The sequence below is a fragment of the Equus caballus genome, chromosome 1 (genome assembly GCF_041296265.1).
Source record: "Equus caballus isolate H_3958 breed thoroughbred chromosome 1, TB-T2T, whole genome shotgun sequence".
Classification (NCBI taxonomy): Eukaryota; Metazoa; Chordata; class Mammalia; order Perissodactyla; family Equidae; genus Equus; species Equus caballus.
Genome location: NC_091684.1, coordinates 154475996 through 154503023, shown reverse-complemented (window position 1 = coordinate 154503023; position 27028 = coordinate 154475996). Strand labels below are relative to the sequence as shown.

Sequence of the window (27028 nt, the reverse complement as noted above, 5' to 3'; positions counted from 1 at the left end):
AATCTCTTTCTTCTCCTCTCACTTTCAATTCCTTCCCAAGGAACTCAGAAAGTCTCTCTCCTTTCTCTTTTATGAAACTCAAAACAATTTCAGTTCCTGTTGATAGGGCTGGAAGGCTTCTTCAGAGCTGCCTCAGACACCCTGACAGCCTCCTCATCCCTCTCAAGTTAAAGCATCCTGCACTTTTCCAGAGGCAATTATGTGTTACTGAATATCAGATTGTTTATACTCCTTTCAGGTAGTATATTTCAGTCAATTTAAGAGTTAAAATACATATTGGTAGACTAGGAATTTAATGATCATTTATTTCAAAATTTATCTAAAAATTATATTCTGAGTAACCAAAAACTGTGGACTTCTGTTTAAAAAGTTGAGGACTCCTTGTAATGCAAAGACAGGGACGCAAGCACACAATTTAATCAGGTGGACCAAGAACACTTTGGCACCACGGCCTTGAATGTCTAAAACATCACAATGAAGAATTTTTGTTGACCTCAATTATGCCACTCAGCCTAGGCCCATATAGTAGATTCCATCTTCTCATTTCTTTTTCACAATACAAACACACAGACGAACAAATTCCCTGTGCAAGTATTTTTGGACCAAATGAAGTACCTGCTCCATTGGTCCTAAAGCAGAACAAAATGAAGTACCTGCTCCGTTGGTCATAAATCCTCGGCCATGGGGGCAGAGTTTTTTGAAAGCCACAGTACCCTGAAAAGGGCAGATCTCACAGTGGGGACCCCAGCCTCTCCCTCCGTCACAGCAGCATTCAGACTTGGTGACTGGGTTCCTGTTGCTCGAGCCGATCTGACACATGTTTTGGAGCACCTCTGTGAAGCAGTACCCTTCCCGATTGTCTGGAAGGGACATTATATTAAAAAGAAGATTTTAGGGAATTTTACGAGCATAGCAAGGGATTAAGAATTTGGTCAGATATAAAACTCAAAAGGGATGTAACACTTTACCCTGGGTGAGAAGGAGCAAGAAGGGAAAGCTGGAAACAGCAGTAAGAGAGAAAGGATGACATCTGAGGGAAACAAATAAGACAAGAAAGTCAGTAAGTAGTCTGAAAGGCATTGGCCTAGACAAGGTTATAACTCCCAGAAATAAGGGGGAATAGGTGTGCTATAGAGAGAGAAAGGGGGGCAGAGAAACACATGGAAACTGATCCTGAGCACCAAGGGCTTAAAAAGGCAGCTGAGGAAGAAATTCCAAACAAGTGATTCAGTGATATAATTCTCAAAGGAAGAATTTAGCTGCAGGGTGGTGCTAAGCCCAACGGACAATCAGTCATTGAGTCACCTCCAAAACATGACCATTTTTAACACTTCCTCACATTTTGACAATTCCTATTATTTCAAATCAGAGATCTGGGTCTCAAGCATCTCAGAGAGGAGGCTGGGGTTACGAGAGTGTCCTGCTGTCCATACTCACCCAGGCACTCGTCCTGGGCGGGGCTGGCTGTGAAGCCGTCATTGCACTCGCAGGTATAGCTTCCCCGGGTGTTGAGGCAGCGCCCATTCTCGCAGATCCCCGGCTTGGTCTGACATTCATTCTCATCTGTGTGGTTTCATTGAAGGACGGAAAACAAGAGGAGGCATCTGACCGCTTTGTACAAGGATGGATTCTTTCCCTTTTTTTAAAAATGTAGCTTGTGAATAGGTAATCTATTCACATGGTTCCAAATTCAAAAGGTACAAAAGAGTATTCAGGAAAAGTCTCCCTTCCTCCCCTGTTCACTAGCCATCAAACTGCCTCCCAGGGAGGCAACCAGTCCTACTGCCATTCGTTCCTCAGGAAACATCCCGGAGGTGGATGATGCATATACAAGCAAATTCATACACACACGTGTGTGTGTGTGTACCTCCACCCTTTTAAAAACATAATCAATAGCATTTTTATATACTCAAACATAGATGATAGCCTTTTATGTACACTTACATTTTTCAGTTAATAAAATTTAAAACTTTCCATACCTGTACATAAAGAGAATTCCCAAAGAATTACTTCAAGTGAAGGAAAAATATTTAAGATCAACATGTGAAAGAATTATTACACTATTTCATCAGAACAATGTCTGTGATGGTCAGTTTTGACCTGAGGGAGTTTGTCTAGACTAATCTTCAGATTCAATATAGAATACATTTATCGTAATATTTCAACAATCTTATTAAGATATAATAAATCATAATTCAGTCTCCCAAGTCAAAAAAAAAAGCTTTAAAATAGCTGCAGTTTCTTAGAATGATCGGAGGATTATTTAGAAAGGTCATCAACAATTTGCCTCGGTGCTTCCCGATGAGAATTGTTCTGAGCCAGAGGCAGAGATCTTATCAGAGGAAGAGGAGGTGGAAGGTGACTTCTAGAGAAGCATTAAAACAGATTAAAATCCCAGTGCCCAGGCCACTCCAGACCAATTAAATCAGAATATCTGGGGTGAAACTGGAGCTTTCCAAATGATTCCAATGTGCAGCTGAGGCCAAGAATCCCTGATCCCAGAAGATCCAGTGTGTGATCATTAATCCACCTACTTTTTCTGTGCTTTTGAAGTCTGGTCTTCACTTACTGTTTAATTCTGTATCTTACAGAGTAAGGGGATAATGAGGCTCTTAAATTTCTTGACTGACAACACAAAATATATGTTTTCTAATGTCACTGATTATTAAGAAAGAAAAGAATGCATGTTGGAATTTTCTAATTTTCTCTTGTATTTACTGTCTAAAGCTGAGGTCAGGAAACTTTCCTATAAATAACAGTAATATTATAGTATCACTATATAACATTTGGTAAATATTTTAGGTTTTGTAGGCCATATAGTCTCTATTGCAAATATTCTATTCTGCTCTGCAATAGTGGCATGAAAGCAGACATGGACAACATGTGAGCGAATGGTTATAGCTATGTTCTAGTTCAACTCGATTTACAAAAACAGGTGGTGGGCTGGCAAGCTGGATTTGGCCTTTGCGCTGTGGTTTGCCAACCTCTGGTCTAAAGCTGTGGTTTTCAAAGCTGGATCCAAATTAGAATCACCTGGGGAGCCTTAAAATACCAGAGCCTGGGCCCCTCTCTAGACAAGACCGGTTTCTGGAGGTAGATCCCACTGATTGAGTGATATTCCTGGTTCAGAGGGACCTGGCATCAGTACTCCATGTCAGGATGCAAAGTTGGGTCAACAGGGAGGCATTCCAATGTGCTGGAGAGAACTGATCCCAAAACAACAAAGAATGATAAAAAGTAAAGGAAGGGAATAGAGGAAACACCTGGTATTCCAATCCTGGCAGCAAAATGGGCCAAGAACGTAGGTGAAGGCCAGCTCAGAGGGAGAGAATGACTGTGCTCATGGAATTCATAGATAATCAAGAGGCAGTGGACCGTCACAGAATGTCGTAACATGAGGTAAGAGGTGCAAAATGGCTCTAGCTGAGAACACAGTGCCCACAAGGACTCAGAGCCCAAGTCCTTGGTGGCCTTTGTTACTTCTGACTCAGTCAGAGCTCCCTGGACAGGGCTTCTCTTACCGACACAGCCTTCTCCGTCAGGTCTCCGCTGATACCCAGGTCCGCAGATACATATGTACGTGCCGATGAGGTTCTTGCACTCCATTTGTTTTTCAGCACAATCATGCTTCCCCTCTTCACACTCATCCTCATCTAGAAAGAATGTATTACCACAAATTTATAAAAGAAGCTGCACTGATTTCCTGCCTTTTAAACATAAAATGGTATTAAGTAACCTATTTCCTTTTGCATTGTCGGGCGCTGGCCTCTTAAGAATGAGAGGGAGTCTTCTAAGTACCTTTGAAGTTGATGAAGAAATCACTCCCTAACTAACTGGTACCCTCTTTGAAAACACGAAGCATGATTTCTAATTCTTTTTGATGAATTGAGGATCTCTGTCTCAACCTCACCATACTGAACTTCTTGAATGTGGAGAAATGTCCTTTTTTCTTTCTATTTTCACATTTGCAGAATGGCTGGCATGCGATGTATAGTGAATTAAAAAGGATCTGCAGTGCAGCCCTCAACTCAGCTTGATGATGTTTGAAACTACAGTTTAGGAGGAAAGGTAAAAATGACAATCCTTATATCATCCAGGGACTGTAGCAGTGTGCCTGATCCCCAGCCATCCTCTAGTATTGGAAACTTTGGAGGGACATCTCCCATAACAGATAGTGTTAGAGCTCCCTGGCTTAGATGACCTTGAACATGGATGTCTCACCTTTGCACATCCTCCTGTCTTCTCTCAGAACATATCCAGTGGGACATTTGCATTCATATGACCCATAGGTGTTTACACATCGGAAAGCACAGAGCAGAGGATTCTGGGCACATTCGTTTATATCTGCAGCAGAAGGTAGGAAGAAAATAGTGGATCAGGGACAATAGCCAAAAAAAGGAATCTGAAAATTTTACCAAAAGCTGACATGCTTCATTGTCATAAACATGGATGGACCAAGCAGTCTCTGATTTTCAGGAAATTATAAGATGAGTTGATTATTTTATAATTGGTATAAGCAGGGTGACCATACATCCTGGTTCTCTCAGCACAGTCCCAGTTTATGCTTCTGGTCCTTGTATAATTATTAATGGTGATTTAGGTGGATGAAAAATTATAGGTCACCCTATTTATAGGGAGCTTTTCTGAAATTCTGACTTTGAAGCCTCAAGTTGACCACTTGCCACTCCCTAAAGCCACATAGGGTGGTGATTAGTTTTACCCTATTCAGCCAAAACAAGGCAATTGTTGTCAAAACAGAAGCAGACCCCTCCAGCATCCTTAACCACCTCCCTTTCCCCATATAAAAGAGGCTCCTGTGAAATACCAGTGATTCTTATCCCCAAGCAAATAGTGTTCTGAATTATTTTACACTATCAGAGATACTTAGTTCACACTCATGCCCACATTATAGCCTTAAATAGATGGGAATGACTTTACTATTAGTGGATAAACGTGATTTCTGTAGATTTCATAGTTTGGAACTATCAGAATATGTTTTGGAAAAGCAGGCTTAAAACAGACCATCTTCATGATCATGTTTCTCCCTAAGGCCAATGATGCTGACTGAGAACATCAGTAAGAACCCAGATCATGATTTAGTCACAGTCTTTAAAGATTCACCAACAACTCTGACCATGGGTCATACTTTAATATCAACTTTACTCTCTACCTTCACCTCCCCTTCATCCTTTTCTTGGACCAGTTGTTCTCAACTGAGAAATGCATCAGAATCACCTGGGGGGCTGCTGTGCCCCTCTCTTAGAGTTGCTGATTCAGGAGGTCTGGGATGAAGCCTGAAAATCTGCATTTCTTATAAGTTCCCAGGTGATGCTGATGGGGCTGGTCCAGGGACCACCTTTTGAGCACCACTGTTCTAGGCACTCTTTCCCCTTTCCCTCTTTCCATGCATCTTTCCAGGCATACTGACAGATGCTTATAGAGTACAGGCAAGCTCTTTTGCTGTGACAGCTATAGGATGTCGGTGGTTATCTCAGAGTACAGATGTTTCAATAATAGAAAAGAAAAAGGAAAAAGAAGAGAAGAAAAAGAAAGGGAGCATGGAAGATGAAAAAAAAAAAAAGAAAAAAGAAGGGGAAAATGGAAAGTAAGAAAAAGGTAGAAAACAAGACAGGTGTTGTACCCAAATACTAGTAGGAGGGAGACATCAACAAGAATTCTGCGTGATAAGCAGTCTAACTTGTGCTAGGAGCCACCTACATCTTTTTCAGATACTCCCTGCAGAGAGGAGGCCACACAGAGAAGAGATGATGGAAGGGCCCATCAGGCCCAGATGGTCTTTATTCTATACTCTCTGAGTGGTATTTAATACCAAGAATTGTAAGCAACCAACTGTGGTCCCCATGATCAGAACACGTAACCAACAATTTTGTGGTTAAGAGGCTTACCTTCACAAGTCATCATTGGACCAGGCTCAAATCCCTCCTCACAGGTGCATTCAAAACCTCCAATCACATTCTTGCAGGTTCCATTGCCGCAAGGATTGCCCACAGAACATTCATCAATATCTGCAAGTGACCAGGAAAATATTCAAAACATGAGGAATTGAGAGAAAATGGCTTGGACTCAGCTAATACCTTTTTTCTGTCAGAGTCCTTTGACTTGTAACGTCTTGTTTCATTCTCATTCTGTCCTTGCAAGAAAGGAGTGCACGTGTCTTATCACCACAGGTTTATAGCTGTGAAATGTGACTTGCTAAGTGGCAGTGGCAGTGACAGGACCTGGGCTGGTAGGCCTTATAGCGCTCTTCTCCATGAGTTCCTCCAGTCTCCTGCATGATGAAGAAGTGAATCTTCTCCCAGGAGTAGACGCTTGAAGGGTTAAAACAAGGCTTCTTGCACAAGTCAAAAGTTTGTGCTTATTTAAAACTAGAACTACATCTCTAGTTTGGCCTTACATTACATCACTCTTCAAGAAGCCTTAAACATGATGGATTTTTGCCAGATATAAAATAGAAGACTAAACTTACGCAAAATAAGAGAGCAGAGGTTAAGCAAAATTAATACACTGGATAAAATCAAGATTCAAGTAGATTTTGTTGATTCCGTTGAAAACAGATGGTTTATGTTAGGCAGAAGACAGGTTAGAAAGAAATATGTTTAGGGTATGATCTCTGTAAACAACCATAGAGAGAGAATAAGTCTTAACAAGGAGGTCTAAAACTATCTATGCCTCCTAACCCACCCACCTACAATACTGACTGTTCTGATTCTGACACATCTCTTGGGGAGAATATCTTCCTTTGGGAAAGGAAATTTTTGAGAAATAACCTTGTTATTTTAACTATCTAGGGCACAGAAGAGTAACGGACTATCATCAAGGTTTATGTCTTCTGTTGGGTTCTGAAGTCGGAAAGTGCAGGCAAGAGGGTGTGGCAGAGAGGCCCTGGCTGAGGAGGCTCCTTTCTCTCATACAAAATAGCACTAACTGAAGATTCCAAAGAAAAAACATTGACAACTTGGCTTTTGTTCTGCTATGAAATTGCATTTCACTCTCAAGAATACTATATCTCCTTCAAGTTAAAAATCACAATATCATTAGTTTTTAGAGCTCCAAGGTAATGAGAAACAATTTAGTCCGTCTGCATACTACTATATTCTAAAGCCTAGAAAAGCTACAGAGCTTGCTTGAGCTCCCGCAGCCATTGCTGCAGAGGAACTCCTCATGCCCTCATTCCTTGTATTGAAAAGAATACTTTCTAATGTGCACAAACTTTCAGCATTTATGCCATTATTAGTCCAGGATACACTGAATTGCTTTGAATTTCCTGATAAACTGACATAATACTTGGATTCAATTTGAAGTTAGTGTGGATTGAGAGGTCAAATGTCAGCCATAGGAGCCTTTCTTTGAAATTGTAATAAGAAGGTTACAATAAGAGGAGCTACACTGGGTACATAGCATTTCATATTACTAAATGTAATATAATCTGGAATAAATTTTGTATTTTACATATTGAGAGAATAAGATCATGACCATTAAAATTTTTTTTTTTAACTTCACAAAGACTTTCATTATAATGTTGTCCTTTCCAGTAGCTCTTCAAACGTGTCTGTCTTCCCCGTTGGACTGTAAGGTCTGTGAAAGGAAGGCTTGGTTCACTGCTGTAGCCACAGAGCTTGGCACAGTGCCTGGTACATGGTGGGGACTCAGCTAGTATTGCTAAATGAATGATATATGAATGAGTGGACAAAACTTATTTCTGTCCCATCTTGGTACTTAAACAACTTAGTGTGAATACTGTGTAGCTTAATTTCTTTCTGTTTTTAAATTTCTTTTTTCTTTTTTTTATTTTCAGATGTACATCATATTTCGAATTCTGTGTACATCACATCATGCTCACCACCTGAAAACTAATTAGACATCCCCTCACATGTGAGCCTAATCACCCCTTTTTCCCTTACCCCCCACTTCCCCTATGGTAACCACCAATCCAATCTCCAATGCTATGTGGTTTTTGTCGTTGTTTTTATCTTCTACTTATGTTTGAGATCATATGGTACCTGACTTTCTCCCTCTGACTTATTTCACTCAGCATAATACCCTCAAGGGCCATCCATGTTGTCACAAATGGCTGGATTTCATCATTTCTTATGGCTGAGTAGTAGTCCATTGTGTATAAATACCACATCTTCTTTATCCATTTGTCCCTTGATGGGTACCTAGGCTGCTTCCATGTCTTGGCTATTGTGTATAATGCTGCAACGAACATAGCTTTATGCCTTTGTGTTTTCAAGTTCTTTGGATAAATACTCAGCAGTGGGATAGCTGGATCATATGGCAGATCTATCCTTAATTTTCTGAGGATACTCCATACTGCTTTCCATAGTGGCTGCACCAGTTTGCACTCCCACCAGCAGCGAACAAGGGTTCCCTCCTCTCCACAACCTCTCCAACATTTGTTGTTTCCTGTCTTGTTAATTATAGCCATTCTGACCGAAGTAAGGTAATAACTCATTGTAGTTTTGATTTGCATTTCCCTGATAGCTAATGATGTTGAGCATCTTTTCATATGCCTGTTGGCCATCTGTATATCTTCTTTGGAGAAATCTCTGTTCAGATCTTTTGCCCATTTTCTAATTGGATTGTTGGTTTTTTTGTTTTGAGCTGTATGAGTTCTTTGTATATTTTGGAATATTAACCCCTTATCTGATATGTGGTTTGCAAATATCTTCTCCCAATTGTTAGGTTGTTTTTTCGTTTTGTTGATGGTTGTGCAGCTTAATTTCTAATTCATAAAATCCCAGTGGAAGAAACTGATTTATTACTCACCCACACATTCGTTCCCTTCTAGAATATAACCAAAGGGACACTCGCAGCGATAGGAGCCATCTGTATTGATGCACTGCCCATGTTTACAGACATCAGGTTCTCCGCATTCATCCATATCTTAAGCAAAGAAGGAAAAAACAGCGAATAACAAGGTACTTTTTTTAAACACAAAGGTAAATTGTGATCATTTCAGTGCCTAACCAATGAAATATCTAACACTACAATACAATAATACAATTGGTCTCTAAATGAAAAGAAAAAAGTAGAGCTTAATCTTTCAAGATAGATGTGGAGAAATAAGAACAACTGGAAAAGGGCAAGAAAGAGGCTGTTTGAGAATATTAAGAAAAGCTGAGAATCCAGCACAAGCGACTCACCAACTGCTGAATCATCAATTGCCACAATGATCCCGCTTCCATAGGGACAGATCTGGCGGAAGGCCTCTGTGGTGGAGATGCACACTCGTTAATAGATAGACCTTCGGCAACTGGCTACAGGCTCCTCCCCAAACATTGTGTAGTGGTCAAATTGCCACATGCTGCACGTATCCAGAAACAATGAACAAGACAAGCCCAGAAACCAGAGAAAGTCAACAAGGCTCCCAGAGCTGGTGCAACTACTACTTGGGCAGCTCTGACTTAGTTCAGAAGAAAATAACTACCTAGCTCCCAAGATGAAATGATTTTAATGAACATTTTAGTTAGACTCACAATTAAATTAAGTTGTCTTATTTTCTTGAAGGCCTATAATCGTACTTATTTCATGGGCAGTCTGTACCTTGAATGGCCCAAAGAAAAATGCAGATGGCAGACATACCGTCTGGTTCAGTGGGGCACAGCTCACAGGGATCGCCCCAACCTTCTCCCTTCAAGGCACAGCAGCATTCCTGTTTGGAGTGATTTTTGGATTTGGGTGACGAACACTTTCCTCCTTCAAACTTCGCATAGCAGTAGCTCGTTCGCAAATCTGCAGCACAAATTCAAAAGACCCTTTAGTGGCTTCCCTACTAAATTGTCACTGTATAATAGTGAATAAGAAGCATTCCATCCTATTAAATGTGTTCTCTTCTCAATGCTATATTAATACTCCTTAAGTGATTCTAATAGTAACAGAGCTGAGATCTTTAAAATCGTAGGCAATTTTTGTAATGAGATCTGATGAACAAACGTATGTGGTTTTTCACCTTATTATTTCTCATTTTAGCCAATTTTCCAAAATAACCTGATGTGAACAGTAAAAACTAACATTGTTACATATCAAAACTGACATCATCAGTGACTTCAGGATGGGGACATTCAGAGATGGAATCATTCACAAGATCCCTTCATTGATAGCTCTACTTGCATGTGTTTGGATAACATTGAGCAAGCACACTGGGTTAGGGTAGACCTCCCAGTTCTAGTACTTACTGTGATATCACACTATGCTGTTTATTCTGTGTCCCCTAAGCCCTGGAACCAAAATAAAACCTCAGATTCCAGGCACAGAACAAATAAAGATGCGGCAATTTTATGGAATGGCAAAAATACAATACAATAGTCGTTCACTGAAGCAGCTACTTATGGAGTTGCTCTCTACAAAAAGCATGTAGGGCTTTCTGCAGATTTTACACACACACACGCAGACACATACACATACACACACACAAGCTTGTTTACCTCAACAGGACAGTGAAGGTAAAGAGGAGGGCAGGGAGATAGGTGGACGAGAGGGAGAATAATCTTTCTTTTAAAGACTAAATTTCTTTAATATCAATTATTTCTTGGTGACTCCAACATGGAAGATGGGATCTAGTTCCTACAAAATTCTCCAACATTGCTTGACATAATTTTGGAAAGTGACTTTTCCATTTCTTATAGAGCAAATTGGGTAACACTAAAAAGTGAGCTCATCCAAAAGCCTGGAGTGTGTTTTTTCTCAAACTTGACTTCCAAAACCTTGCAAACGCCTCTTGAGTTACACAGAGGCTAAAAGCTGTAGGTTTTAAGGAAATGCTTTCATATCCATTTTGCACAATTCCCCTTTCTTTATGTCTGACCAGGTCTGCTTTCTTCTGTTTTCCAATCCCAGTAGCATACTATAGCCACCTATGCATTTCTGTTAAGACAATTTCACCAGCTTTTATTTCATGACAAAGGAGACAATGAAAGAATAGCTGAGTTGCCAAAGACCACAGCAGAAAAATTTTCATGAATTAAAGTAAAAAATATCTGTCTATCAATCATATTTACTAGGCTATGGAAAGTCAAATTAAGTTGGCCTCCCCAATGAACTTGTTCAACTTTTTATGGCTACCAACTGTTCTGGATAAATTATCTCTGGTTTCTACTCTACCTCCACAACTGCTATAGCTAGGACCTAGCAGGCACCTTCAATGAACCACTCCTCTGAAGGCCAAGAGCAATAAACGTCAGTCTTTGTCCTGAAGCATGTCTGCCATCCAAATGTCTGCTTTGCTGAGGAGCTTCAAGATGTAACAAATGATAGTTTCTTGAAGGGCACCTTTAATTTACTTTATTTCAAGTTCACTGTCATATACAATGTTTTGCATTTATTGATCTTGTTTTTATTATTTATGCCTACAACTGTCTTAAGATATAATTTATTTACTACAGTCATGCATCACTTAACAATGGATATGTTCTGAGAAATGCACCGTTAGGTGATTTCATTGTTGTGCGAACATCACAGTGCGTTTTCACAGACCTAGATGGTATAGCCTACTATACACCTAAGCTACATGGTACTAATCTTATGGGGCCACTGTCGTATATCTGGTCCACTGTTGACTAAAATGTTGTTATATGGCGCATGACTATACACACAAAAATGTCTCCACAAATGTATTAAAACTTAATTCTCTCCTATGTCTTCCAGCTTGTAATGTTTCTTTTAAACCTGGATACATGCAGGTTCTAATAAATATTTGTTAAAATTCTCATTCTGTTATCCTTTTATCACAGATAGTACTCCACCCCCCAGCCCTGCCTCCCCAACACCACTCCACCCCCACCCCTGGAAAAAAATCTAGGCATTACACAGAGGCTCAAACACATGAAGTTCAGAGTGAGCCTAAATGATGAATTCCCTTCACTGAACTTTGTAAATAGGAGTGGCTTATTTACATGTATGGCCTTCAGGTGCCAGGATCTGTTCACCTGAGTCCTATCCTATTTGTTCCTTCAAAAACACTACCTGTGGTTCTGTGGAATTTTCTCATTTCCTGGGCAAGAGAAGTCTGACTCCTAATTTGTCATCCTATAAGAAAAACCCAGTTCTTAATCCCCTGGCTCCAGCAAAATCTGTGCTCTGTGGGAGATTTACATTTGCTTGTGGTGATTCTCTAGAATTGGTTTATTAATCAAAGGTACCCTGCATTAGGAAAGAGAGCTGGGCTCGCCCACATCCTTTAACTAGGGCTCGCTAGGGTGCCTGTTTACCGGTCCATCTGCAAAGAGGCCTTAATGACCTTTTAAATTTCATCAGAACTACACAAGTCACTTTCCCTGCTTGCATTCCTCAATTCTGGCTCTGCCTCTTGGAGCTGAGCATGTGGCAGGACTGCTCACAGCTGGGCTGACTCTTCCTGCAGCGTTAGCTTGCTCTCTGACAGGCCAGTGCAAATTGAATTAATAGCCTATGAGTTTCCTCTGGCCTGCCACATCGGCAGATTCACACCTGGTTTCTCACTGCTCTCCTTCCAAACTCAGGCTAAGCCAAAGGCACACAAAAACAAGGGAGTAGGAGTTAGAATTTCTCTGGCTGGTCTGAACCATACAGACAGAATATCTGCTTGAATCAAGCACTACCCCACCCACAACCCTGAAATTCACATGGGCCTCTGACAGCTATCTACAAGAGCAAACCAACCAGAGGATTCTCAACTCTCCTGCTTCACATTTCTAAAAATTGGGTAACAAAACGACCAGGAGAAACGTAAAGAGTGAATCAATAGAATAACTATAACAAGAGTCTATGAAGGACTGAGAAACTAACAAAGCTTTGTTACATACTCAGTGATTTCTTGGGCAGGTGATTCTTCTGTAAAATGTAGAAATTGACTTCCAAAAATTAAATGCCTTGTCCTAGGCTAAAAATGGCAGGGCTGAGACCCCAGACCCAATTTTTGGAATCGCAAATGATATCCATTGCCTTATTTGGTAATATGGAAGCAAAGCAAAAGAAAACAAAACAAAATGACCAAGAAAAAGAAAACTGAACAATAAAACAACACTGGGGGGTGGGGCGGGGAATTGTGTGTATGTGTGGGGGTTTTTTGGTTCTGAATTCATTAAAATAGTTTGTATAAACAGATAGACACACACAACTGCATTGTTTAGTAAATCTATAAACAGTTTTCTGGGACATAATACACTGTGTTATGCTTAAATTCAGGCTCCCTTCTGATTTTTTTTTTTTGTGAAAGTTCACAAGTATTATTCCTGAAAACAGACGATGGCCCAGCAAGAATTCTGGTCAGTTTAAATTTATTTTTCTGCTTTCTTAGAAAACTTGTGATGTAAGGGAAGGGCACATTAACCTAGGGGCATCCTGGTTAATCTGCATTCTTCTGTCTGAAAGTCTAGGTTTTGGCTCATATTTATACAGGTTACCTCTTCAGAGGCAGAGAATCTGTAGCTGAACTTCCCCCAGGCTTTGCCATATTCAGTGGCTCAGGGCTGATCCCCCTCAGACTGACCTGTTTGCATCACTGTTCTTAGGGGCAGAGAGAGGTTTAAGTGCCAGGATAGTTGTTGTACAAGCAACCATAACTTGATGGATGAGTTTTTAACCTTAAAAGTAAAAATGAACTTTCTGACATATGGTAATCATTAGACCTCTGGGTGAATGAAAACTCTCCCTCTTCTCTTTCAAAAAGAATCAAAGCTTTGCCATGTTTCAAACATAAAACCACAACAAATAAACACAGAGTAATGAAAGTCTAAAGCCTTCAAAGGCACTTACCTTGGCACCTTCTTCCAGTGGAGGACAAGGAGAACCCATCTGGACACAGACATTTGAAGCTGCCTTCTGTGTTACTGCACGTGCCCAAGGCACAGATTTCTGGCTCTTCAACACACTCATCAATATCTAAAAGAATTACATGTGTCACACAAAGGCAAAACTAAGGAGACACCATCAAGTACCAAATGCAAAATGTGGAAGTACAAAGTGCAAATGAGTTTAGAACTCTTCCAATAATGAAAATATTTTCCTGTATCCTAATGCTGTGAGTGAACTTCTAAGCTGTGATGACTTCTAAAAATTAGTTTTGACGGTTCTTGTTGTAAAAAATGGAATCTGCAATTGCCTTCTAAGGGATGCAGAGAAACATCTCTTACCCAGACTGAGTTGTTTGGCTAATTAGAAAAGCCGGAGTAATTTCATACCACCCCAAGCTAGGAAAGAAGCAAGAGACTCCAGAGTCTGACTTCACCACTGCACAGTAAGTAGAAGCGCTGAAACTTGAAGGCTGTTGACAATGAGTTACTAAGTGAGAGATCTAGGCTTTTGGACCAAATTTACTCGCCTCCACTCATCCATGATGCTTTTCTCAATACCCCATGCTATAGCTCTAAACTATGAATTTCATCAATACTGTGAAAACAATCCTATGCAGTACAAACTAAAGATATCACGGAAGATGAGGCTCCGAACTCTCATTTGCAGGTTAATTTTTCTGAAGACAAAAAAATCTTCCCTGTATAGACAGTTTTCCTCTCATCATACAGATAACAGGAATCTGATACACTTAGAATTGTGCCATATTTATATCTCAGCTACTGTAAAGGGGTGACTGAGGGGGGTCTGAGATAAAGTTCGAATGGCTTGGGTAGCCATATGCCCTAGTTTACCTGGGAGAGTCCTAGCTTATGCCTGTTGACCTGGCCTCATTATGAATGGTGCCCTCCTCAAAAGTGTGTTGGTTTGGTCAATAAATTACATGATCACCCTACTTATGGAAAAAATATGGTCACTCTTTCCAACAGACTTACTCATCTTTCCCCTGACTTTCAGCAGGAATTTGTAGTGAAAAAGAGGTAAGTTTTGATTCTGAGCCATGCTATTTTTATGGAAATACATTTTTTCAACAAAGCACACATCTCTTGTATCTTGAGGCTCTTTATTTTCATGTTTGTGCAAAGAGTTCTACCCACACCAAAATGTACTCACATTACACAGCTTTATTGCCCAAGTTCCAGCTAAAAGGAACTTAGGAAATTAACTCTGTTATCTTGACTTAATATTGTAAATACCACACAATAGATATTCCAGCAATGTGCAATGCAAAGTGATTATCTTCCTGTACAATGCAAAACCAACCTCTTTCTCACTCCATGCTACACATTGCATTTATAATTGCATCATGCTTCCTGTGGTTTATTAACTAATCTGAACTGCTGCTGCTGATGGAACTACTCCATTCCCACACTCCCTTCACCACAACATCCAACCTTTTCTTAAAAGAAAAGCCGACTTTTGTAAACATGCTCAAATATTTCTTTTTGGTTGTTGTAATTCTTTTTCTTATAGTAGAAGTTAACCTGTAGACACTGACTTCCTAAGAGTGGGGACAAAGACTACAGAATGGGCACATTTATTGACTATTCAGGAAGTTGTTTTTCTTTCTATACATTTCCATTCTGTTCATTCTAGGGGAATTTTGCATTAATGATGTATTGAATGATGCTGGGTTTTAATAAAAGTAAAACAACACTTTTAATAATTTGCAATTAGGCCCAATTTTGATAAAATGTTTCCATTTAGAATATTATCACTTGACTGCAATTTAAATTGGATATATAATGAAATTTCTCATGATGATATTAAAAGTAGAGAAAATTCTTACTCATTATGCATTAGATGTAGATCTCTTGAAAGGTGGGGCATGGACTAGGTGCCTTTTTAAAAATCCTTTCAACCCTAGTTATTTATGAAGGTCTGGAAATCAATGTCCTTCATTTAATGCAAGGACATATGCAATGAGGAATGCAGTACTACAAAATTTGCTGAGAAGTTATTTGTGGTAACATATTTCCATTGCTCTCTAGGTCAAAACAATATAAATTATATAGCCACATTCACTCAAACTTGAATCTGGTTACTTAAAGATTTTAACTGGAATCAGGAAGCTATTTTCAGTCGCAACCTATTGGTACCTAAAAACATGTAATCCAGGATTTTTTACAAGTTGTATAAAACACATTGGAAAAGAGGGTCATATGACCACCCCATGAACAGAGCAAAATAGCTTCATCAGAGATCAGCATGAGAATTAGATGTCCTTGTCTCACCATCTAAGTATGAGACATAAGTCACAGCCCCTGTCGGATTTGTTTTTGATTAAGTATTCTAAAATAAAGACATTATACATACCATCACAATAATTTTGACTTTGATAATGCCAATGCATTAACCAAAACTGCTCATTTCCAAATATCGATAGCCCTCCTACCTTCACACTTGTCATTGTGCAGACTGTATCCAGGTGGACAAATGCATCTGTAGGACCCATCCAAGTTTTGACAGGTGCCTGGTGCACATTTTCCAGGTTCTAGAAGACATTCATTGATATCTGCAAAGAAAAGGGAAAAAGAAGATAGAGGTTCTCACTGGCATGATTTCCGTCAAGCAATTAAAATTCAAAGAAATTGGAATCAAATCAAAGAAATACATAAAACTAATTAAAGTCCACAAAACTCTATCACGGAGAAAAATTAATGACTCAATAAAAATAAGCTTTATTGGCTTTCAGAAGTGTGTAATATAACAGCCATATTTTATTTGACCTACCACAAATTAAATATTTCCAGAAAAGTGTTGCATGTGAAAAGGCAATGGATACGAAGATTTTTGAGAGCACCCAAAAAATTACATAAGAGTTTACTACAAAGCTATTTTGAAGAAAAAAATATAAGAAAGGGAACTACAGTTGCTTATAGAACAATTTAAGAGTCTAACTGTGAAATTTAACAGTTTATCTGTTCTCTGTGAGTACGACAAGTTAATTTTTAAAGATAAGGGAGAAAGCAGTATGTGTGTGTGTGTGTCTCGGGCAGGATTAGTGTAATCCTACTCCGATGTTTTTCCTTCAGACTTCCAGAAGGAAGGGTTGTGATAGAGACTGCACCTTTCTTTGAGTGGTCTCTGGGAGCGTTCTTTGGAGGGTCTTTCTGAGGCAGCACTCACCCACACAGGTTCTCCCATCTGGAGCCACCTCATAGCCTTCATTGCACTGACACTGGAAGGACCCCACTGTATTGATGCACTGGCCATTTCTGCAAAGGTTCCCATTTCCAGTTGCACATTCATCAACATCTGCCAAAAAAATATCCGTTGATATATTCCCAAAAAAAAAGTCATAAAACCATTAAAAACCATTAAAGGGAAAAATACTTATTCTGAATCTCAGCAGCTTTTGCTGGCTCGACTAAACATAAGAAATGCCAGTGAAGATCTAGTTTGCAATAACACACTTGGCTTTAAGCACCTATCAAAACCTAACAAGATCACACAATTCTATTAATTAGAGATTAATAATTTACATTAGAATTTTATATGAGTTTACCTTGATCTTCCTTTAGGTTTCCTTTTTAAAGGCTAAAACTGAATTACTAATACACAATACAGCTGAGGGTATTAATAAATATTCTCTTAATTAGCAGTATATAAAACTAGCCTCTAGCACAATATAAAATTTGGTTTATTACCCTTGCTTATGAATAATAGAGCATATTTTATAAGGATGATTTTATAGATTCAATAATTTACTTCTTTTAAGAGAGGCTATAGTGAAACATCTGGACAAGTAGATGTCCACATTATTCCTGAACTATGTAATTTCTATACAAAGAATCACTTTTGTACACTTTAAAATATAATCAATTAATTTTTTTTTTAAGATTGGCACCTGAGCTAACATCTGTTGCCAATCTTCTTTTTTTCTTCCTTTCTCCCCAAAGCCCCCAAGTACATAGTTGTATATTTTAGTCGTAGGTCCTGCTGGTTGTGCTATGTGGGATACTGCCTCAGCATGGCTTGATGACCGGTGCTAGGTCCGCGCCCCGGATCCAAACCAGTGAAACTCTGGGCCACCGAGGCGGAATACACAAACTTAACCACTCGGCCATGGGGCCGGCCACATAATCAAATTTATTTTGAAATTTGTTTAATTCACAGTATGTAGACATAAAAATTATAGCTGCTCATGAGCATCTGAATAAAAATAATGTATGTAGTTACTATATGTGACATTTAATTAGCATATTATATTTAACAAGTCTTTTAAGCAATTGTCATGCATAAGACGGCATATATTGAAAAAAGATAGCCAGTACACTGGAGATGATGCTAATTACAAAGAACACATGCAAAACTGACTGTCCTTGGTGACTGATTATTTTGCACACATACCTATACAGTCATTGTTGTGAGAAAGGATGAAACCATGGTTGCAGCGGCAGTTGAAGGAACCAATTGTGTTTCGACAAGTTCCGTTCCCACAGGCATCTCTTTCACACTCATTTATGTCTAGTAGGAACAAAGGACATAGAAAAACATGATTATTAACGGAAGACGAGACTGCACGGGTACCTGGGGTTAAAGGGCATTTTTGGGTTCACAAAGTGTCATACGTAGGCTGAGAACTTCTTGATGTTGGTATTAGGTCCAGCAGTGGCCGCTCCCTGTGAGAAATCAGCAAAAGGCGAGGTTCTAAGCCTTAGGAGTAAATCGTTTCCTTGGTTGGCATGTGAAAGGAGGCAAGCTAAGGACATGAGAACTGGACAAGAATTATTTTATTCTATTTACTTCTAGAATTCTCCACCCTTGCCACTTTTCTCAAATATTTTCACTTGGAAATGGAAAATTCTGTGCGCATCTGGATCTTGATTTGCTGCCACCTCTGGCAAACTTCAGCCTTTAAGATTCTCACTCCAGATTACCAAAAAGCAGTGAGTCACCTGATATTACCCTGAAATCAGCAACAAAATAAATTAGCTTTCTAACTCACCTGACATTTTAGACATCTTTTCCTTTTTCCCAGTCCACTTCTGAAAACCTATAACCATTCTCACCACATGGTGACTTACCTCACTCTTCCAAACTCTCCTAATGTGATGGCACTTAATTTGGCTCTTCTCATACACTCTTGCATTATTTCTCTTTTTATTGGTCTTTGACTTTTCTCTTTGACTGTTTTGTAGAGCTATTTTTGCGTCTTATAAGTCTTTGCTTTTCGCCCCAGCAGCTAACATCTTTCTTATAAAGAGTAGGTGTGCATGATATTAAGGAGGAAACAAGTTAAAATGAAAGAAAGTTGATGCTGCTGGTTTTTGAGAGTAAGGCAGAATGAGGAGGGCAAGGACAAAGGGAAGGAGAGGGAGTGGAAGTTAACACATCAGATTCTCAAAATGTAGTGTTTAGAGTTAGGATTTCCTTTCCTTTCAAATTTTGGACATGAAGATAAATTATCTGTGATCCTAAATCAGGAAGCTATTGCTGACCCCAAAGTGACTCCAGTGTGTGTTTGTGGTTGACTGCATCCAGATGAGTCATCCTGCCAGCAATTAAAAGCTTCTGCCTTGATTCATTTCTAGCCAAGCAAGTGGAGTTCTTCGGTAGGGCAGGTTCTTTGGTAGAGGGTTCCAGATAATTTAGATGCAAGAGGGAGAAAGTAAGTTGGACAGGGTCTCATTAATATGCTGGGGTTCGCTCCCCACTGATGAGCAGGCTAATTATACTCCTTTAATTTAAAACTTATCTGCTCTGAAGAAGACAAAACTTTATGAGAATGTTCCCTACTGGATGAATCCAATTATAGACAAAGGCAAGCACTTCAAACATTATTCTATTGATTGTTCTTTATCCAGCTGTGAAACCGATTCATGTTCATGAAGTCCCCAAAAGACTTAATGGATGTTGCTTTAAAGTAGATAAAGAAAGGAGGAAAAGAGAGAAAACGATTGATTACATATTTGAAGTTGATTCTAAATTAGCATCCTGACTGAGTACCAAAACCAAGGAAGAGATTTTAAATCTTGAGTTTTTTTTCTCCTAGGAAAATGTTTCTTTACTTTTTTTGCCTTTGTAGGATCTGTAAATTTGCCTTTGAGGATATGGTACAAACTATAGACCCTTCTCCGAAAATGCTCACACTCAAACGTTCAAAAGCTGCCAATAAGGCAAACCCACCTAAATATTAGAAAAGAATAAACGGCTACTAACATCATAAAAAGTAACTTTTTGTCTTACTATCTTTCTCAAGTGATCCCTTAGTCAAAAGTTTTTCTGAACTTACAGCCAAATGAATATCAAGAAAGAGGTTTATCATGTTGAGATTGCCAAAGATTAAATACCAAGAGATGTTAATGCTACATGCCTACTGTGTTTTTATTTTATAAATAGCAAAACAACTACTGAAAGGTCTGGAATTAACTTTTATGTACATTCAGATGCAAATGAATTTTTCAATAGGATATGAAGGAAGAATGAAATGATAATCATATACTCACCCAAACACATGGTTTGATCAGCATTCGTTTTAAAACCAGTGTGGCAAATGCAATAAAAGCTTCCAACTGTGTCAATACACTGTCCATGGCTGCATATATTGGGGATTTCTTGACATTCATTGCGATCTGTAGATAAAAAGCATCTTAAGTTGGAGCTTAGAAGACAAAATCAAATTGACTAACTTACTTCCAGATATTGTTCTCAGGAACAATTCTAGCTCTAAATTAAATCAGTAAAACAGACACAGGCATTGTATTTATTTTTGCCTCAAAATTGGTTAAAACTTACTCTCATCTACTGGGCATATTCAGAGTATGTTAGCAATACATGAGCAATATCCAAAAAATGTTCTGAAAAGTGAGAAAACTTAGAAGTAGAATGGGGAAGAGGTTGGGAGATAATCCATCTGATCATCTGCCTTAGCAGCATCACAGACTGTGGAACCGAAGTATTTTGTCTGGTCAAGATGCGGTGCCTCAAATCATGGGCCGTTCACAGCTTCCTCTGGAAATTTATAACAAAGTCAAATAAATCCCATTCCTAAGATAGGTTTTCCTGATGGACAACCCACACTTTCCTTGTTCAAGTTTCACCTCATTGTTCTGTCTTACTTCCACAACCTTTTGTTCCATCTTAACCAAGTCTTCATGTCTACATACGGCTCCTTTTAGCACTTGACAATTCTAATGATGTTTCTTTCTTTTCATTCATACATATTCAAAGGAAAGCCCTCTCATCTTGTTTCTGCCAGTCTTTAAGCTCTAAATTATATTTATCCTCAAGTGAATATTTCTTGATCTCCTGAAATCTGATTATCAGAGGGGCAGAATTTATTGCATGAATCCACAAATGACATAATTGCATGCCTACTTATGTCTCTAATTTAATTTTTTAAAGCTCTCAAAATTCTTTGTTTAGGGCGAATGTAATTTGAAGAGCACTGTATCATTCTGATTTTCCTACTGTCACAAAAGAATGCAAATAGCAGATAGCCACCTGGGGTGTAGACGCTGTCTAGCACAGCAGCACCTGCTCTGAGGTGTATAACCCAAACTTGCTGTTCGCCTGCCCTGTTTACTGAAAAGGCAGCAACCGGGAATGGGCACTTTTTGCTGCACAGAGCAGTTGTGCCCATGCTAGAAGAGAAGATATCCCTTTCATTTCATGTGCTCAGGCTGCCATTTTTACAATGACTTCCTTCCAATATACAGAACATTCAGAGTTGGTGAATCACTGTACCATTTAAAAGTCTCAAGTGGGGCTGAGTATATCATTAAGAGGGGAAATTGGGATAGAACAGTTTAGGACCACCGCTGGCCTATGCAAAAATGCTAGTTTACTTAAATTGTGATTATTCCCATTGGAAAAAAATGGATTTAAAATGAGCAAACTGCTCCCTGGGATAGGCAGAGGAAATTCATTTCCATTGCCAAGCTCTGTGAAGGGAGCTGATTTGAGGAATGGTACCTCAGGGCCTACCACAGTTGGCCCAAACGTTGGGCGCCCTCAGGCAGTACTGGATCTGGGACTACACAAGGGACCAGGTCTGTTTCATCTCTGGGGCCCACAGGAAATAGAGAGATTAAGGATCTTCTTAGAACAGGATCCTCAATTAGGAATTTTCCTTCCTACGTTGCCTATTTCATGATGGTTTTAAGAAAATGAAACATGGAGTACTTTGGGGTTCTATTGGTGAAACAGAAAGATATAATTCTAAAGAACTTGACTATGAAGTTCACTTTGTCTTGAGACCAGAAAACTGGGTTTCTACAAGCCCCAGGATTTGCACTCCCAGGAGATTAGGTCTGAGGTTGAGATAGGAGATCTAAACAGAGAGTTTTGGAGGAAAAAACCCACACAGTGAGTGGACAGAGAGGAGACCATGAGGAAGTGGTTGGGATGAACCTACCTTTCATCTGTCTCTGAGCAAGATATTTCAGAAGGAGGCTGCATTTGCTCTAACTCTACAGCTCCTGAAGTCAGACTAGTATCCTGGGCTTAGATAACTAATTGCCCCCTCAGATCCCTCAGGAATAATGTGGGTATTAAGGCCAGCTGTGATTTGGGGTAGGAAATGATGTACTTATGAATTCAAATAAAAATATCATGACAGAAAGAAAATCTTAGTTCTTTTCATTTTAAACACAGAAGGAGAGGAATATTTTGCAGTACGTGTGAAAAATGCCATGTATACAATAGCATTTAAAGACATTTTAAAAGATTTTTAAAGTAGGATGTAACTGAAGACATTTCCAGAGTGAAGTCTTCAACTCTAGAGCCTGAATAGTTGCAAAACTCAAGTACATTCCTTTTCTTCTAAGGATTTCCACGAACGAGGAAAATTGAGATTTGGTTACAAATAACACTCACTCAAGTACTTATCTCTGGTTAACGCCTGATGAGTTTTATTTATGTTAATGTTCTACAAGAAAATATGACAGGGCTTAAGCCCCAGCAGGCCCTGGCTGGACATGCTGTCTTGATGTATAAATAACTTCGTGCCTGAGGGTGAAATGGTGTGAAATGACACATTCTATATTATCAGCAATTCTTTATTTTGATTGGAATTATTTCACCCAGTTTCAAAGAAATATAAATTAAGAGCAAAATGCAGGGAAGTGGTATCGATGCCAAATTTCACTGGGGTATTGTGGTTCCTATCACAGACGTCCCCGCTTTTCCTGTCGCGTTTTTTTAATACGTGGACAACAACGGTTCTGTTGACAAAATGCTAAACACTTGCACATGTTCCTTTAAACTCAACAAAACAAGTCCTGCTTCTCAAAGTGAGTTTTTGTTTTGCTATTACACCCTTCTCACCAAGGTCTCATGAAACAATGCAAAACATCCTACAGAGAGCAGTGCATTTCCTACCACTTAATCACTGGTGGCCAAGGGAAGCGAAGGAAAACCTGACCGTGTTCCCTGGTGTTTTATTCACAAATGCGTAAAATATCCAGGAAACTCCCTGTGAAATGAACCATAAGCAAAAGAACATTCTTCCTGACTCCTTGCTAAATATATAATGATTTATAATTACTCAAAAACTTACATGAAAATCATTCTGAGGTATTATTTTGTTTTCTGGGCTGAAACACCAGTGTTTTAAGTGTGATCCCACTGGCTACCATCAGATACTTAATAACTCGATCAATTTCAGTGGGTAACACTCATCCTTCTTACTTCTACCACATCCCTGGCGAAAGGGAACAACAAAAGAACCTCAGCTCTAGAGGAGAGTTTCTCATCTTACTGTGGGTGACTTTCTAGCTAACACATGCTGTTGAGGTGTGCTGCCCTCAGTGAGTGATCTGTCGTCTGTAAGATGTTTAGGGGGAGGAGCAACGTTGCTGGTTCTCTTTGTTCGGTTCATGCAGGTTAATGTTGCACAGCTAGAAGGGCTTCACTGTCCAGATTTGGGGTGTGTGCCTGGGATGGTGACAACCTCACCTGCCTAAGGGCGATTATGGGAAAGGAAAAGAAGTATTTGGTCCTGAACACTGGCTGAGGAAGTGTGTGTGTGTGTTTGGGGGTATGGGTGTTTGCAACAAGGCAGCAGATAGCCAACTATGAACTCATGTACGTACATGATTTATTTCTTGTTTTGAAAACATTTCATCTATAAAGAGGGAAAAAAACTAAGTGTTTAGACATTTCAACAATTTTCCTTTTTTCCAGTTTACTAGAACTCAGCAGTCTAAGTCTTAATTCATGTAGTCTTCAACCTAACCATCTCAATGGAAGTTCAAGTATCTGAAGCTTGATGGCGATAACCATTGGGTCGTCCCGACAGGGGTTGGGCTGGGGGAGACTACTTGCCATTGCACTGCCCCGTGGACGTGAAGCGGTAGCCGGGCTTGCAGTCACAGCGGTAGCTGCCAGCGGTGTTGATGCACTCGGCATTGCGCTGGCACACCGGCCCGTTCTGACACTCGTCAATATCTACAAGCAGAGAGAATTTAATTAGAAGGAGAACAGAATCTGGTGTCAAGTCCATGAAGCCTCTCACAGAAAATAGATCTATATTTTCTAATTTTGATTGGTTCTATTGAACAGACAACGGAAGACTGGAAACCCATTTTCTAATTTTTCTGCTTTACTAATACTTTTCATAAATGTGAGTACTTGATTCATGACCACATATGGACTCCAATGATGCTAATCTCTGAAAAAAGTCATGAAACTCAGCTGTTAGAGCCCAGGACTTGATATGGGTATAGACTAATATCCTAGGAAATCTTGTATTTGCTCAAAGCCCCAGGGTTTTATGACTAGTCAGGTTACTTTTGTCTGGAAAGTTGTAAGGTCTGGAGAACAGAGCATCTCAAACCTTAATGTGCACACAAATCACTTGGGATCTTGTTGAAAGGCAGATTCTGACTCAGCATGTCAGGGAATGGCCTGAGATTCTGCATTTTCAATAAGCTCCCTGGTGATGCTGGCGCTCCTGGTCCACAGACTTGCTCTGAGCTGCCAGGCTGTAGGGGCTCCTGCTTAAATTACTGCCACATGGCAGTGAAACCAAGGAAACTTAACATGAGAAGTTGCCCATAAATCTACTGAAAACAATCCAATTCTCATTATGAAAGAAAAGAATAAAATGGATATTGTGTGCTCCAGAGCTTTGTCTATGCTTGGGCTATGTTTGCCTATCTTTTTTTTTTTTCTTAAACACATACCTAATATAGTTCAAACTCATGGCATTGCAAAAGTTACTGCACAGTCAAGGCTATCCTGTGGGGCAAAATACAGCTTCCCTGCCCCTGCTTCAATGAAATAATGTAATTCAGTCTAAGTACAGTAAAGGGAATAGCCTGTAACAATGGTGGGAGTCAGCCCTCAGCACCGGTGCTGGAGTTTTACATAGAAGTTGGCTCAGCCAAAGAAGTTTCCACAAGGGGGCGGCAAACACATCAACCTATGCCTCTGAGGCCTGTGCTTTTGTGGCAGAAAAACTCAGGACTATAGCCAGTGGGAGTTTCTGTCTAATGTGTGGTGGGGTGTGCCTCTCTGTGCAATAGATACAAGAGCAGAAGTATGCTTGCCTCGGGTAACAATAGGCCCAGCGCCCAGCACCACCTCCCCCACCACGTCTGCATTGCTCTTAATTCGGAGTATACAGAAACACAGAGGGTAGCTTGTGTGGGAGAAGCCAAACAGTGTCACAGACAAGCATCTCTGTGATGCATCAGATGCCTAACATCTGATTATATGCATACTTGGGGAGAGCAGACGCATGGATGCTCCCTAAATCACGTCTCGAATCCATTCCAATTTCAGTGTTGCTGAGGCATGTACTAAATCAAACTTTATTTCTGGTTCTGAGAGCTAAGAGTGTGCTGGGAAGCAGCTGACCCTGGATTAAACATTTACTCCAAAGATGAATATTCTGTGAAATAGAAACCAAAATTTGGAGCACTTTGTAATCTCAGTATCCACTGAATGCTCCCTCACAGCAAAGTGCCTTGCACTGGTGAAGCCATATATTTTCAATCTCACGTGTGTAGCAAGGTCGAGGTTGATATAGTGGTCATGGGTGGCCTTGCCTATGGGTTCTGGCCAAGGGCTGCTGCTTCAGCAAATACAAGTACCAAAGAGGCACCTAGGTAGAGTAACCATCAAAAGGATCTCTGAAGGGAAGAGAAGGGGAGATGCCAGAAGAAGGTGTCAGTCATCTTGAGCTATGCATGAAAGGTGTGAGACTGTGGCTAGGAGGAAGGCCGCCACTCCAGCACTGTAGGATCATCTGCTGGGGGCTCCTGTCTCCTCTCCCCTATCATGCTTCTTCCTCAGACACCTGATCCTTGATGCCTCCAAAAGCACAGGGGCCAGGCCAACGCCAGAAACGACTATCGCCTTAGGGAGGCTCTGAATGGCTATCACCCCATGTCTACTCCCCTGCAGCAGGAAGAGTGAGGGACATGTGCCAACTTGGCCATAGTAACCGAAAGCCTGGTGAGGAGAATTTAATAAGCATGTGCTTGGGACTATAATTTTACTCCTGGTCTGTAAGTTGTCGCCAGGTTAGATGATGATTTTTTAATGTTAAAAGGTTGACATACGTTCTCTAATACATACTCTAAGGGGTAATAACCCTTTCTAACATGAACAAAAACTCTGCTAGAGGCCTCAAGTTTAAGTATTAAATAGAAAATTATTCCAGCTATCCTAGGGCACATGGTATATTTAATAACCAGGAATGTCCCTTTTACTCAAATGTAAAAGAAGACTATCTTCCCCAGATGTAGGAAAAATATGAAGTGCTGTAAGGAATGCGCAGAATCACAGCACATACACACGGCAAGGGGAGGTAATTTGAAAATGAAAAAAGTACCATTTGCATGCATGCCAACATTCTTCATATAAAATCGAATTTGCTGTTCTCGCCATTTGGAATTCTCTCATGCATTTGGAATATTTGCATTAACCTTGTTTTCACTTGGGAGTAGCAAAGGTTCCATTTGGAAGAGAACACTGATTTTGAGATTCAACTCAAGATGACTGCCCACCACTCATGCTCACTTGCAAGCAATGTGAAACAAAAGCAATCTATCTGACACACCCAGGAACTCAAGGCTTTTTCATATCAGCTGGAAAAATCTAATACATTGTGTGTGGGGGGCGGGGGCTGGGGAATGTACGTCCTGCTTTTTCCACTGGGAGTTAGGGATTTTTTTTTACATGAGATTTCATGTTGTTCCACACGGTGCCCTTCACTATTGCT

The 27028-nt window shown here is 39.9% G+C and overlaps 1 protein-coding gene across 1 annotated transcript in view; it reads right to left on the bottom strand.

Moving 5' to 3' along the window:
• Positions 1-27028, bottom strand: part of FBN1 (fibrillin 1) — a 227686-nt gene that overhangs the window by 16494 nt on the left and 184164 nt on the right. Inside the window, exons 45-58 of the mRNA XM_023617896.2 lie at positions 24124-24246; positions 20304-20429; positions 18205-18321; positions 16981-17109; positions 16247-16366; positions 13756-13881; positions 9607-9756; positions 9168-9233; positions 8791-8907; positions 5907-6026; positions 4222-4344; positions 3522-3653; positions 1438-1563; positions 654-860 (exon numbers count right to left, since the gene is read on the bottom strand). Of these exons, the coding sequence (XP_023473664.1) occupies positions 654-860; positions 1438-1563; positions 3522-3653; positions 4222-4344; positions 5907-6026; positions 8791-8907; positions 9168-9233; positions 9607-9756; positions 13756-13881; positions 16247-16366; positions 16981-17109; positions 18205-18321; positions 20304-20429; positions 24124-24246 (1782 nt within the window). The remainder of the gene's footprint in view (positions 1-653; positions 861-1437; positions 1564-3521; positions 3654-4221; positions 4345-5906; positions 6027-8790; positions 8908-9167; positions 9234-9606; positions 9757-13755; positions 13882-16246; positions 16367-16980; positions 17110-18204; positions 18322-20303; positions 20430-24123; positions 24247-27028) is intronic.